Source organism: Aegilops tauschii, chromosome 3 (genome assembly GCF_002575655.3).
Source record: "Aegilops tauschii subsp. strangulata cultivar AL8/78 chromosome 3, Aet v6.0, whole genome shotgun sequence".
NCBI classification, from domain to species: domain Eukaryota; kingdom Viridiplantae; phylum Streptophyta; class Magnoliopsida; order Poales; family Poaceae; genus Aegilops; species Aegilops tauschii.
In genome coordinates this window covers 392,910,348-392,923,346 of record NC_053037.3, presented here as the reverse complement: position 1 = coordinate 392,923,346, position 12,999 = coordinate 392,910,348, and the positions used below count along the sequence as shown (strand labels likewise).

The 12,999-nt window shown below is 46.9% G+C and overlaps 1 protein-coding gene and 1 long non-coding RNA gene across 4 annotated transcripts; one reads left to right on the top strand and one right to left on the bottom strand.

Moving 5' to 3' along the window:
* Positions 1-2,103: 2,103 nt before the first annotated feature.
* On the bottom strand, positions 2,104-5,870 carry LOC109775239 (uncharacterized). 3 transcript variants are annotated; one of them, XR_006672279.2, is made up of 6 exons: positions 5,615-5,870; positions 4,839-5,544; positions 4,636-4,744; positions 3,943-3,980; positions 3,745-3,869; positions 2,104-3,076 (listed from the first exon to the last, which is right to left on the bottom strand). It is a non-coding gene; the product is annotated as an uncharacterized lncRNA (long non-coding RNA). The 3 variants fall into 3 exon arrangements; XR_012205149.1 differs by having other exon boundaries at positions 2,107-3,076; positions 3,745-3,858; positions 4,839-5,870; XR_002235774.4 differs by having other exon boundaries at positions 2,108-3,076; positions 4,839-5,870.
* A 2,463-nt stretch (positions 5,871-8,333) lies between these two features.
* LOC109775230 (receptor-like protein kinase HSL1) lies at positions 8,334-10,496 on the top strand. The gene is made up of 2 exons (XM_040402595.2): positions 8,334-9,912; positions 9,987-10,496. Exons 1-2 carry the CDS (start codon positions 8,334-8,336, stop codon positions 10,364-10,366), a joined length of 1,959 nt encoding a protein of 652 aa, XP_040258529.1. The 3' UTR covers positions 10,367-10,496.
* The last annotated feature ends 2,503 nt before the right edge of the window (positions 10,497-12,999 follow it).

Here is a 12,999-nt window from a genome sequence, read left to right as displayed (position 1 = left end):
TCGAAGCACACCACAGAAAGTCGAAGCATGTCGTCGCAGCATCATCATGGCCGTTGAAGCACATATGGGCATTCAAAGCATGTCGTCGCAGCATCATCATGGCCGTTGAAGCACATATGGGCATTTGAAGCATGTCGTCGCAGCACGCATCATAGCATCACCACGACAATCGAAGCATGCCGTTGCGACATCGTCGCAGCCGTCAAAGCCCGCCACGAGTGTTCAAAGCATGTCGTTGTGCTAACATCGTGGCCGCCATTACACGCCTCGTAGCATCTGCACGACGGTCGAAAGCAAGCCATCGCAACATCCTCGAAGAAGTCGGGATGTCGTCACAGCACATCACGACCGTTTGAAGCATGTCATCGTGCCACTGCCGGGGCCGTCGCAGCACACGTCATAGTATATATGGCGCAACCATTTGAAGCAGTCGGGTGTCGCAAAGACCGCAGTGACGCCCGTAGCAGCCGGCCGACCCTCACAACATCGTCGTCTCGACTTACAGTGCATCGGCCCCCTTGTACATAGCAGCCACTCCGTCTTACAGTGCATCTACCCCCTTGTACACAGCAGCCACTCCGCCACTGGTCTTTGAAGCAGCTAATGTCACTACAATTGCGGTTGCCCTTTCACTTTTCGAGCTGCACGCTGCTGCATGTCTTGTGCAGGTTGGACATCCATGGTTCAAGGGCCTCCTCCATTGCTGATGCAAGGATGGTTCTGCCAACAACGGGCGATGCGGAGCGTGTTAAGTTGCAGCATGCAACGCCAAGGGGCTGCTGCGTTGGTGGCATGGGATGCATCATGCATGGCGTGCGCGCAGGGCCGGCTTCTTTGACGAGCCGAGTTACATATAGGCTAGCTACTACCATCGGCATGTGAGGTGTGAGCGCATTTTTCTAGCTACTACCAGGATGGATGCCCACGTGAGGTGTGAACGCATTTTCTAGCTACTACAAACACGCGTCTGCGTGGAAAAAACGATTCAAGGTCTTAATCCAACGATCAAAAACAGCCTAATCGAGCGGTGGGCGAGGCGGCTTGCTTTTCCTGGCATCAGCCGGATGATTTGTAGCAGACGCCCAAAATCAAGGGTGGATGATATGGTATACTGCTCCCTTCCCTCTACTAGTATAATGCCCGTGCGTTGCCACGGGCTTTTGAAATATTTTGGTCATGCCCCCTACCCGAGTTGCCGCCTCCGCCGCCGGCCAACCCTCTAAACCGTGCCACAATCTCATGCACATGCGTTGCTACGGGCTTTTGAACTCTTTTTTCTGGTTGCATCCCCTTCCAATGATATCGTCAGGACCCTTGCCAATGGATCGTTTTGAGCGTCCACATAATCCACCTCCATCTCTCTCATAATCTGCAAAATAAACATATACAGAAATACATCTTCTGTATTATCGCATGCAATATACAGTATATGTAAAGAACAATTATTTTTCTGCATCCCTTCTAATTCTAAAATTTCGATTAGTTTTCAGTCCGCTCGGTTAGTTACGTCTGTGACTTTGTCAATCGACATTTTCAAAGCATCATCCGAAGCCATCGGGTTTTCTCTCTGATCTACAAGTGAACATATAATAAAAATAAATGGCTTATATACATTGATCAGCTGCTAGATGCAAGCAGGTGATCACTTTTAGTCAGAGTGAGTGTCATCATGCTTTTTATTACAGTGAGTCGTATCCCAAGTTTTAGTACAAATGACTTGTTAGGGTTTGTTATATTTTGGTGACAAGTCGTTGCCCGCCCCCTCCTCTTCCCTCCACGGCATCCCAGGCCGATTCCCGGTGCCAAGGTGTGCACTCTATCGTAGCTGAGGGTGACCACCATGACGATGCAACCTGCTGCTCATCACAGCATCGCACCTTCCCCGAGTACGGCGGCCATAACCAGGTCTCAAACTTATATGTCCACCCTTTAATCTAGTTATTTATGTGTCTTTGTGGGTCATCTTTTCAGTGTTAATATGGAAAAGTAAAAGCAAAATCTGCGGTGTGTTTTTGTTGCCATAATATACGCACAAGCAAGCAAGGAAATGGAATCCTATGTAATTTGTATAAGATAAGAAAATTAAGTATCCATACTTACCGGTTATGATAAACTCCAATCAGGCCCTATCATATATTTCTCCAAGTGACAACGTCTTTTTAGCAGCAAAAAGATTTATAACCATGATCAGGCGCTGCTGCAACCACCAATCCTCAAAAGAATGCATTCATGCCCATTACATTACGTATTAGTCCAACATCTAGTTTCACACCAACTGATCTGTTGTAATATGACACTCTTTTAGCCCACTTCTGTTTATCTACTTGAAACAAGGTTACACCATCATCCCTGAGGGAGACCTAGCAAAATGTTTAGACAACCTATTTGGCCAATAACATCACTGATAGCGATCGCTGCTGACTTCACCCGACTAACATGTGTCTTCCTCTTCCTTGCCCTTCTTCAATAACCACATTGCACTCCCTTTATTCTCATCATCCTTGTCACTCATTTTCTTCACCACTCATGCAAGAAAATAAGCTTCAACCGGAAAGTGGATTATGTGTATATGTTCACGTCCATCTGGTTACTTGAAATATTCAAAATGTAATATGCACATAATAAAAGAGGTAGTGATGTTGCTATTTACCTGCACACGCCACCTACCACTGCTCCGACACATGCCACCATGACCTCGCGTCGCGCCGTCCTCACCAAGATCTCCAACCTCCACGCCACCTGCCGCTGCTCCGCCTCCCTTGGGGCTCCCGTGCTCCCCTCCCTCCGCGCTTGGCGCTGCTCCCCTCCCTTCAGTGGCACCCGTTGCTCCTCCCTTCCCCAATCGACGCATGTTGCTGCTCCCCTTCCTCACACATGAGCCTTCTCTCGTGCCACACGATCTGGCCTCCCTGGCCGCCGATCCAATGAGGAGGGGGCAGAAGAGCTCGCTGCTCAGGCCTGACCACCCGTGCCGCTGGCGCATCAGGATCTAGTTGGGTCAACCTTGAGGAGAGTATCGGGAGGATCTCTCGTGCCATCGACACATGAAAATGCTTCGAGTCCCTTTTAACACCCCCTGTAATTTTTGGTAGCTGATTGGTTAGTTGATTCACATACTAACCAAATATATGAATGTAAATATTTAATTTCATATTGATTTAAATATTTATATTTCAAACAACAGATAATTTCCAGAATTAGATCGGTTCGGACAAAATCTACTTTGATCACATGGCTAAACGTTTCATATTTTATATTTATATCCCTTGACAAAGTACAAAAATTGATTTGAATGTAACATATGTATGACTAATGTCTTGGATATAAATGATCGCCCAGTTCACATTTTTTTACAAAAATTACAGAAATTGTAATATGGACATATATCTTGTCCCCTTTGTTTGGAGAATAGAACTACATTTTGTAGTTTAAATATATGACTAATGTCTTAGATCTAAAATGACCACCCAGTTCACATATGTTAAAAATAATACAAAAATTTCAGTTCGGCAATATATCTTCTCACAACCGGTTGTAAAAGAGGAGAAAGCATTTGGTACTTAAAAAATAATAGCTTGCTCTTGCTTGGCCATGTTTCATTGGTATTTGTAAGAGATTTATTCCCTCCAAATGGAGGGTGTTTTTCTTGATAGAACAGTACAATATAGTATAGTGGCGTCATACGCGTGATTTCATTTTAAGTTCACACGTTTGGTAGAACCAGGAGTTTATTATTTCTTTTACCTTATATTGAACATGGGACGCAACAGGACCTCCTCAACATTTTCCTAGTTAGCACTATGACACGACAATTCTCTCGAAACATGCAGGCCCCACCCAAAATTTTCTCCTATCAGCCTGTGAAAGCGCTGCAAGATCATGGGTTGGTTTGTTACATCCTCTATTCACTTTCTCAAAAATTCCAAAGGCAAGGTAGCTGACCTGATTTCTCTGTACACTGCATGTTTCCCGCATGGATCCTGGTCACAGTTAATTTTGATGATTACGCAGAACAGTCAGATCCAAACAATATAACAAGTACCAGCGATGTGTAAAAACCTAGATCTATGGACAAAGAGAGGATGTAGCATCAATCATAATGTCTCTGATCACATCAGCATGAACCACATTATCTGGAAAACTAAAAATAAATAAAATTCAAACCTTGTGTGTTTATTTACTTATTTCAAATGTCATCGGTAGCACTAACCCAATACTTTTCTAGATACCCTTTCATTTTTCACACCAAACTACTGAAGTATGTGAGCAAAGTTACAAACAACTAAACTACTGAGGTCTATAAGCAAGTTACAAACAATTACTCAACATCTAGGAAGTATACGCTAGCTCTGAAATCTACACTGTTTGTATGACGGCACCATGGTTCAGCATAACTATTTTACCCATAGGAAGACATAATTGAGTCAAAATCTCCTAAAACAATTGAACAAAAAAATTGTATTCATAAGACATCTTTGCCATCAGTAAACAGATTGCTCAATCGAGACATGCTATGCACATATTTAACATTCCACTCCATCTCGGTTCATATTCTGTACAGAAGAATCAAGTAGAGTTATATACACATGCACGTCCAATTTCAAATTTATTGAAACAAGAGCCATAATTCCTTACAGAGTGGTGCGCTGTTGTCGCTTGTTGGTGTTGTACTTGGCTCGACCACACTGGCGCCCAGTTCCTGTAGGAGCGCCGAAGACCAGGACGAGGCGATGCCAAGCATGGCCTACCGCCAAGCAGATGTCATATATTTTTGGAAAAGGGGGTATTACATACAATTGTATGCGAGGCAGTTCAGTTTAGTGGAAGAAAAATCATACCCTGGACAAGATGTTGTAATGGCAAATCCCTCACATAATAAATTATGTTCTATAAGGAGAACACAAGTCTTTTCCTTGATGAGAAGACATTGTTTCATTCATTCCAGTATTGGCTGAAGTCTGCAGCAGTGGGATCATTCATGTAGTGCTGGCATGCTGACACCAACACAACACATACTATTTGTCAAATGTTATAGTACGTGATTGACGACACAAAGGGAGACGGTGTGCAGGAGGAAAATAAGAAGTAGGATGCAATCCAACAACTCGCTAAGCGGAAATGGGCGCTGGAGACAGAGGACACCATTCAGTAGAAGCCTGGACCTGATGGCTGAAATCAAGTAGTTCAGGGAGGATGTCTTCAGGGGGAGATACAAAGCTAAAAGTGGAGCGAACGAATCATAGCTTTCCTCTCATTTATGGGAATTCAAATTGGACTCTCATGTCAAGTGTAGCTAGTAGGGAATTTCTTGGAGAAGAGGGAGCGAAATCTGTAGTAGGAGTAACATATATCAAAGATGGCCAAAGCTATTCCGTCAAATTAGCCATGTGTAAACAGATGATAGTAAGCCATGTTGTACCACCAGTGTCCATCTTGAAGTATTCCCTATGCGAGCCGTCTGGTGTGTTCTGATGGTGGTGCTGCCGTGCTGGTGCTTGTGTGCCCCTGTCTCCTGATGGTCCGCACTATGGCCGCTTGTGCAAACTGAACTAACAGAAACTCAGTTTTAACATGACCAAAAAGAAACTCAACTGTCAAGTTTAGAGAGCTATACACAAAAAAGGCCGCATCCTGCACACCATCCGTCGCCGCCGCCTTGCCAACACGCAGGACGCAGCCGTCGTTGACGTGTTACTTAAATATTTCAGTTTTTCAGTGAGATCCTTTTTGGTCAGCTATCCAAACATGTTGCTGCATTTCACAGCCGCGAAAATGTGCTACTTTGAATTCGTGCTCCCATAAACATTAATTGCTTGTGAATGGAAGATCAAGGCCAATGAGACCAGCAGTGGATCCTTTCTTTGATGATTCTGCAGCATAGTTTTAAATAGCGTGCTAAGCATCTTAGCGACGGACCTCTTCCAAATGCTATAGCGTGCTATAGCGGAGCTATAGCGCGCTATTTAAAATGTTTGTTCATTTATTTGGATCAAAGTCTCTTAACGCAAGACCTTTTGTAAACGCTATAGCGGGCTATTTAAAACAGTGTTCTGCAGCCAGAGATAACCCGGCTGGACAACCACAGCCACAAGCTATATGCAACAGCTGCAAAGATTCAAGTGACGTAATCAACTACCTAAAGAATGCTACCACACACCAATTTACTAAAAATGACAATTAACTTTGAAACTTAATTAATGTATCCTTGAATAAAAAGAACTAAATAAAATATCAGTATAAGGACTCTTAACATCTTAATACACTGTATTTATTTATCTCGTGTACAGAAGTTCAGTTAAGTTTGTTAGAACCAGGCTGAGAGCTTCATTTCCTAGTAATAAGCGCAGGCAACAAACTCAAACCACCATGATGGAAAATTAAGATCTTAGTAAGCCATTAGGATCCACGTCTAGGTGCAAAGAAATTATGGAATGATGAACAAAGTACTACACTAACTCCTAGGTCAGTGTTTCTTGTATAACTTTGCCTATAATTTGAAAGATTATGCAGTATGCTGCTTGGAAACATGTTACTCGAGCAATTCTTTTGAGGTTGTCCAACTATTACTGGAAATGGCGTTTTCCATCTGAAAACACAATCATTCACTGTATTTAAGTTTTTTAATATTTGCGAGGCAACGGAACTTCTCTGCAAAAACTGAATGAAAGGATGATAGATAGTCTATACTAATTTATAATACACTTAGAATCAAAAACATGTATAACATACTAATATATTGTATAGACAAAACACTGCCTTTAGTTCTATACTTCAAGTGCATGCTGTAGACATAGAGAAGACATTCATTTACATTGCAGTATTTTAATGGCTGCTAAAAGAACAAACACCTTAAACTACAGAGGGCATAGACAGCAAAGAACACCTAGTCACAGAGGCGACACTCACCGGCAAGCAAGCAGCGCACGCACAACGCAACCATCTTAACCCCTTCACTCACTTCTTCATCGTGTAGTTGAACTGCTTCCACCCCAGGCGCTGCACCTCGTCGTCCCTGAGGCGCTCAACGCCCAGCTAGAAGAAGGTATTCTTTGAGGTCGCACCGGATGCAACAGAACACTGGATACAGTAGGCATCGGCTAGCTCGGAGCCGTACCCTATATATAACAGCTTTGCCATCTCTGACAAGCTGGCACAGTATTGTGATCAACATGTTATGCATTATTTTTGTAACTCAGAAAAAAAATATTATGTGAGAATACACGAGTAAAACAACTGACGAACTGTTTTGTTGTATGGAAGAATCAGGAGTTTATGTATGTAACAATCATCAATCAGATTATAGACTAAGGCTATAAAATTGCGTTGATGCATCCCAGTATCCATAAATCATACTATTTCACATACAGCACCGAAAATGAATCAAATGCTGGAGATTCCGAAAAAATGTTGTCTCATAGTTTATTAGCTACATGGAATTGGTGCAGCCAAGCAGCCTTTTTTTTATGCTGAACATAAATTCAGTGATCTATGAGATCCAAAAGATGACAGTATAGCCCCAGCACATCAAGCCTGGGTGTGGGGCTTCCTCCGATGGTGCCTGGCAAGATCCATGGCGGCCAGGGAAGGGATAGGAGCAGCTCTCGCAGCACAAGATTCACGGCAAATCAGGGAGGGAGAGGAGGGGATCCAGCAGCGCGAGATCCATGTTGATTTGGGGAGGGAGAGGAGCAGCGTGTGGGAGGGAAGTACACCGCACGGCTCGTGGAGGAGGAGGGATTCAGGGAGAGATGCGAAGATCGGGGGCTGGTTAGGGTTACCTAGGCTGCCACGTGATCCAGCGCGGCGGGAGGGGCTGGCCCAGAGGAGCGACGATCCGGCGCGTCCATCGGCCGGGGGCCTGGCCAGCGCCAGTGGATCCCTCCATCGTCGCCGCCGTCCGGGGAGGGACGCAGGCACGGCGAGGCGGACGAGGCTGGCAGCGCGATTTGATTCGGCGGGCGGCTGCTTCTGAGGGAGACGACAGCGGGGTTCTCGCTCGAGGGCTCTCTGGGCGCCTCGCTGCTCGCTCGCTCGTGCGAGTAGCGGAACTTTTTTCGCTGGTTTAATTTCGTAGGTTTAATTTCGTCCGTTTTTCTGGCGTGCGAGAGAACTACGTGAACGTGGTTTTGGTTGGTTTATTTGAAAGTGGGAGGTGGGAGGAGGTAAAAAAAACCATGAAAGGTGGACGAAATTAAATCCGAAACTCAGACTACCAACTGAGACATTAGGAGTAGAGATAACAGTATAGGTACCATAAAAATGCTCTTTCACGAGACGTGGTAGTTTTTTGTTAAATACTCACGAAGAAGCCCAGCCCAGAAACGACTCTAGTCATGGCCACCTTACCATCCCTCGTGCTCCTCCTCCTCCCCTGCTGCCTCCTGCACCGCGCGGGCGCCCAGACCGCCCGTGAGGGGCAGCTTCTCATCCGGATCAAGCGCGCGTGGGGCGACCCGCCCGTGCTGGCGGCATGGAACAGCTCCAGCGACCACTGCACCTGGCCCTACGTGATCTGCGACGCGTCCTCCGGGCGCGTCACGAGCCTCTCCCTCGCCAACGCCTGCGTCGCCGGCTCGTTCCCGGACGCCATCGGCGGCCTCTCCAGCCTCAGGAGCCTCAACCTCTCCAACAACCACATCGCCGGCGCCTTCCCGACCAGCATCTACCGGTGCGCTTCGCTCCGGCACCTCGATTTGTCACTTACCTACCTCCACGGCGAGCTCCCTGCCGACATCGGCAACGGCGTGCCGCTGCTGCAGACGATGAACTTGTCAGGTAACCAGCTCTCTGGCGAGATCCCGAGGAGCGTAGCCAAGCTCCGCTTGCTGACGCAGTTGGACCTGAGCAAGAATCAGCTCGCCGGCGAGATACCGGCTGAATTGGGCGCCATGCGGGTGCTCAACGCGCTTGACCTGTCATCAAACAAGCTATCCGGCGACATACCGCCACCGCTTGCCAAGCTAAAGCTCAGCTCGCTCAACCTGTCATCCAACCAGCTCGACGGCCATGTACCGGCAGGACTCGCCATCGCCGCTTACGACCGGAGCTTCCTCGACAACCCCGGCCTCTGCCATGCCGGTCTGGGCCCCGGCTACCTCACCGGCGCGCTACTGTGCTGCGAGATCACAAGCCATCTCCTCCTCCGGGGGCGTCTCGCCGGAGCTCCGCACTGGCCTCCTGTCGCTGCCGGCGTGCTCCTTGTCCTTATCATGGCCTTCGCCTTCTTCATCGTCCGCGACATCAGGAAAAGGAAGCGCGCGGCACAGGACGGTAGCTGGAAGATCACGCCTTTTCAGACCCTGGATTTCGGGGAGGCGGCCATACTCCGGGCGCTGACCGAAGAGAACCTCGTCGGCAGCGGCGGGTCGGGACGCGTGTACCGCGCCGCGTACACCAACCGGTACAACGGCAAGGCCGGCGCCGCTGCCGTGAAGAAAATACGGAGCGCCGGGAAGGTGGAAGAGAGGCTGGAGCGCGAGTTCGAGTCGGAGGCCAGCATCCTCGGCGGCGTCCGGCACAAGAACATCGTCAGGCTCCTGTGCTGCCTCTCCCACGCCGACTCCGGCGACAAGCTCCTCGTGTACGACCACATGGACAACGGCAGCCTCGACGGGTGGCTCCACAGGCACGCTCTCCCCCACGGCGCCGGGCACTCCGCGTCGTCCAACGAGGGTGGTTTGGACTGGCCCACGAGGATCAGAGTCGCCGTCGGCGCCGCGCAGGGGCTCCGCTACCTGCACCACGAGTGCTCCCCGCCCATCGTTCACCGGAACGTCAAGACCAGCAACATCTTGCTGGACTCCGAGTTCCGAACCAAGGTCGCAGACTTCGGGCTGGCTAGGATGCTGGTGCAGGCCGGCACGCCCGACACCATGTCCGCCGTTGCCTGGTCGTTCGGCTACATGGCTCCAGGTAAGGAACCGAACCATCCCTGGTCGTCACTCGTCAGTAGCTAAATTTTCACACCTTCATATGCTGATGTGCAGAGTGCGCTAACACGACGAGTGTGACGGAGAAGGTGGACGTGTACAGCTTCGGCGTGGTGCTCCTGGAGCTCGGGCGGGCGGCCAACGACGGCGGCGAGGACGGGTCCCTGGCGGAATGGGCGCGGCGCCTGTGCCAATCAGGAGGAAGCATCGACGGAGCCACAGACAGTCGCATCAGAAACGCGGGATTCTCCGAGGAGATCGAATTCGTGTTCAGGCTAGGCCTGATGTGCACGACAGAGTCGCCGTCGTCGCGGCCGACCATGAAGTACGTGCTGCAGAAGCTGCTCAGGTGCTCCGAGCAGACGCACCAGAAGGGCAAGGTGACTCCGCTCTTGCAGACGCTCTTGGAGAAGAGTGACTTCGACAGCACTGTCTGAATTAAGGAGCAACAGCGCCTGTAAGCAGGCAAATGATGAAGCTTCATTCAGGTAGTACTCCAAGTTTACATACTGTACGAGAGGATAGAGTTATAAGTCCAAACCTAGCTTCACATTCTTTGATTGATTAGCCCGGTTCAAAAAAAAAAACTTTGATGATACATTAGTCAAACCCCATGGTACCTGTTCATGGTGGAGGAGCCATTTTCAGTTTAGAAAAACTGAACATGTATTGCATACATATATATAGTATGTGGATCACGAAACAGAAGAAATCATAAATGTTTCGATCATGTGATCATATATACCACCCTCCTTATTCTGAATTATAGAAGATCAGATGCAGGCATGTCTCCTCTGTTTGGTTCGCGACATGGCATCGCAACAGAAACTTGCAGGTTTAGGGAAAAAGAATTGGCAGGAAAGGAGCGGCATCATTCACATAAGAGCAGGAAAGGAAAATAATTGCAGGAGAGGAGGTATTGAGTGGACATTACATAAAGAAAAATTATTGCAGAGAAGGAAAATGAATATAGAATGAACAGGAGGAAGCAGTATTGGAACCACAAAAGTTGGGGAAAATGTATCAATTTTTCATCAAAAGAACGATGCATTAAATTAGCGAAGGGGTAGGACAGGACGAACGGATGAATGAAGATGGCATAAAGGGAAGTAAATGGACATAGGGAAAGCAAATATAAAAGAAAGAGAAGGAAACAAAACTTGAACATAAGAGCAGAACACGACAGGGACGAATGAAGAAGAAGAAGAAGAATAGTGCATGCAACTCGTGGAAAAGAGTATGTAATCTCTCGCAAAAAGAAAAGAGTATGTAACGGAATGGGAGACGTAGCATACACACAGATAGAAAGATGTATAAGAAGGGCTCGCCAAAGTATTGTATAGAATAAACACGTATACTTTCTCGTATTCAGGCAGTTAAAGAATTTCCATCCAGTTTTCAACCAATTTCCGTGGAAACATGTGTCCGGATCACCGCGTAGATAGACGGTTGTAGGCATTTCGGTAGGTGCGTGCCCTTGCAAATTTTTTAATTATTCAGCCCTGTTTTGTTTATAGCACATCTTGACATAGGTAAACATGATAGTTCGTCGCGAACCAACTTATGGTTAAATGGTTAGTAGGACAGTGGTATATAAGTTATCAAAATTTAAATCCTAGACTTGACACCAATGCCCATATTTTCCTGAATTTATTTCAGGTCTTATGATGTGCGGTCAGTGATAGGAGAGGTTTCAGTTGACTACATAGACGTATGAGGCAACTTGTCATTTGCAAGATTATATGTCGGCTTAGTCTCTTGGAGATGCTCATAGGGATAAAGTATGCGTGTGTGCGTTTATAGGGGTAAGTATATGTGTGTGTATATAAGCGTCTATGTCTATACCGTATTAAAAAGAGGAACCCTTATCTGACGAACGTTAGCCAGGTAGGGTGGCATTTGCGAACGCTCGCATGGCGTTTTTACTTGTGCGGCAGTGGTAAAGGTGGCAATTTCTTCAAGCGATATGGCATTTGTTTTCATGAGAAGGCAATTTTTGTTTTAAATGTCTTGTTTCATAACTGAAGTTGTCATCTAAGATGGTTCATTTGCCATCTCCCCTACAGCGAACGTTCGCTAGTTATAATTACATAAAAAAATTGATAGTTATCTATGCATATCTCTTTTCTCCTCCACAAGAAAAGCTCTTTTCCTCCCGTTAGCGCCGCCGCCAGTCCGCCCCATCTCCGATGGCCTCTAGGCCATGGAGGTATGGATGATCTCGGTCCCTCGCCGGTGGGAGGGACCCCGTTCTCGTTCTTGTTAGATTCGCTGTGTGGCGGCGGCGATGTCCCTTAGTAGGAATAACGTCTCCCACATTCTATTCCCGTCCTGATGGTGCATCTAGCATCATCGGAGGGCGTGTGGAGGTTTGTTTCCGTCAGATCCCACAGGATTCGGTCGGTGCTGGTCTTCGGTGGATTTGTTGGATCCGTTCTTCGTTCGTCCTCTTTTGGGTGTTTACATGTTTGATCCTTCTGATTTACGACTTTCTTCATTGGCGATGATTGCTACTCTGGTGCGTTGGTCCTATGGGGCCTTACCTCGACGACTTCCCGACTGTCTACAACAACAAGGTTTGTCCGGCTCCGGTAAGGGAGGGGCGCTACAGTGCTTGTAGTCGTTGCTAGGTGGTATACGAACTTGGTTGTAATTTTTATTACCTCTATTGTTCTTTGTACTGCCATGATTGAAAATGAATTGATTGAAAGTTTCTAAAAAAACTATATATCCTGTGCCGAAAAGGGAAACTTTTGATTAAATCCAATGAAAACAGCTTTTTCCACCGACATGTTGACACATGCTATACGATAAATGGCTGAGGAATATGAAACGTGAATAAAACGGTTCAGGAAACATCCTTCGGCAATATAGACAGACAGAGATGTCTCATTTTTTGTCGGATATCATTCGGTGCCCAGGCTCATCTGCTCCCGCTCAGAAAAAAGAATCAAAATAAATAATAAAAAAATTCAAAAAATTCTAATTTTTTTGTCTGATAGATAATTTGTCGCGTGAGGTCCGCTTCAAATTTCAACTTATTTGAACATCTGAGTAGCTCTCGGCAAAA

Bases quoted from the DNA above. Each gene is read 5' to 3' on its own strand.
- LOC109775230 (XM_040402595.2), top strand. From the start codon at position 8,334: ATGGCCACCTTACCATCCCTCGTGCTCCTCCTCCTCCCCTGCTGCCTC. The intron at 9,913-9,986 runs GTAAGGAACCGA...GCTGATGTGCAG, and splicing joins GTTCGGCTACATGGCTCCAG to AGTGCGCTAACACGACGAGT.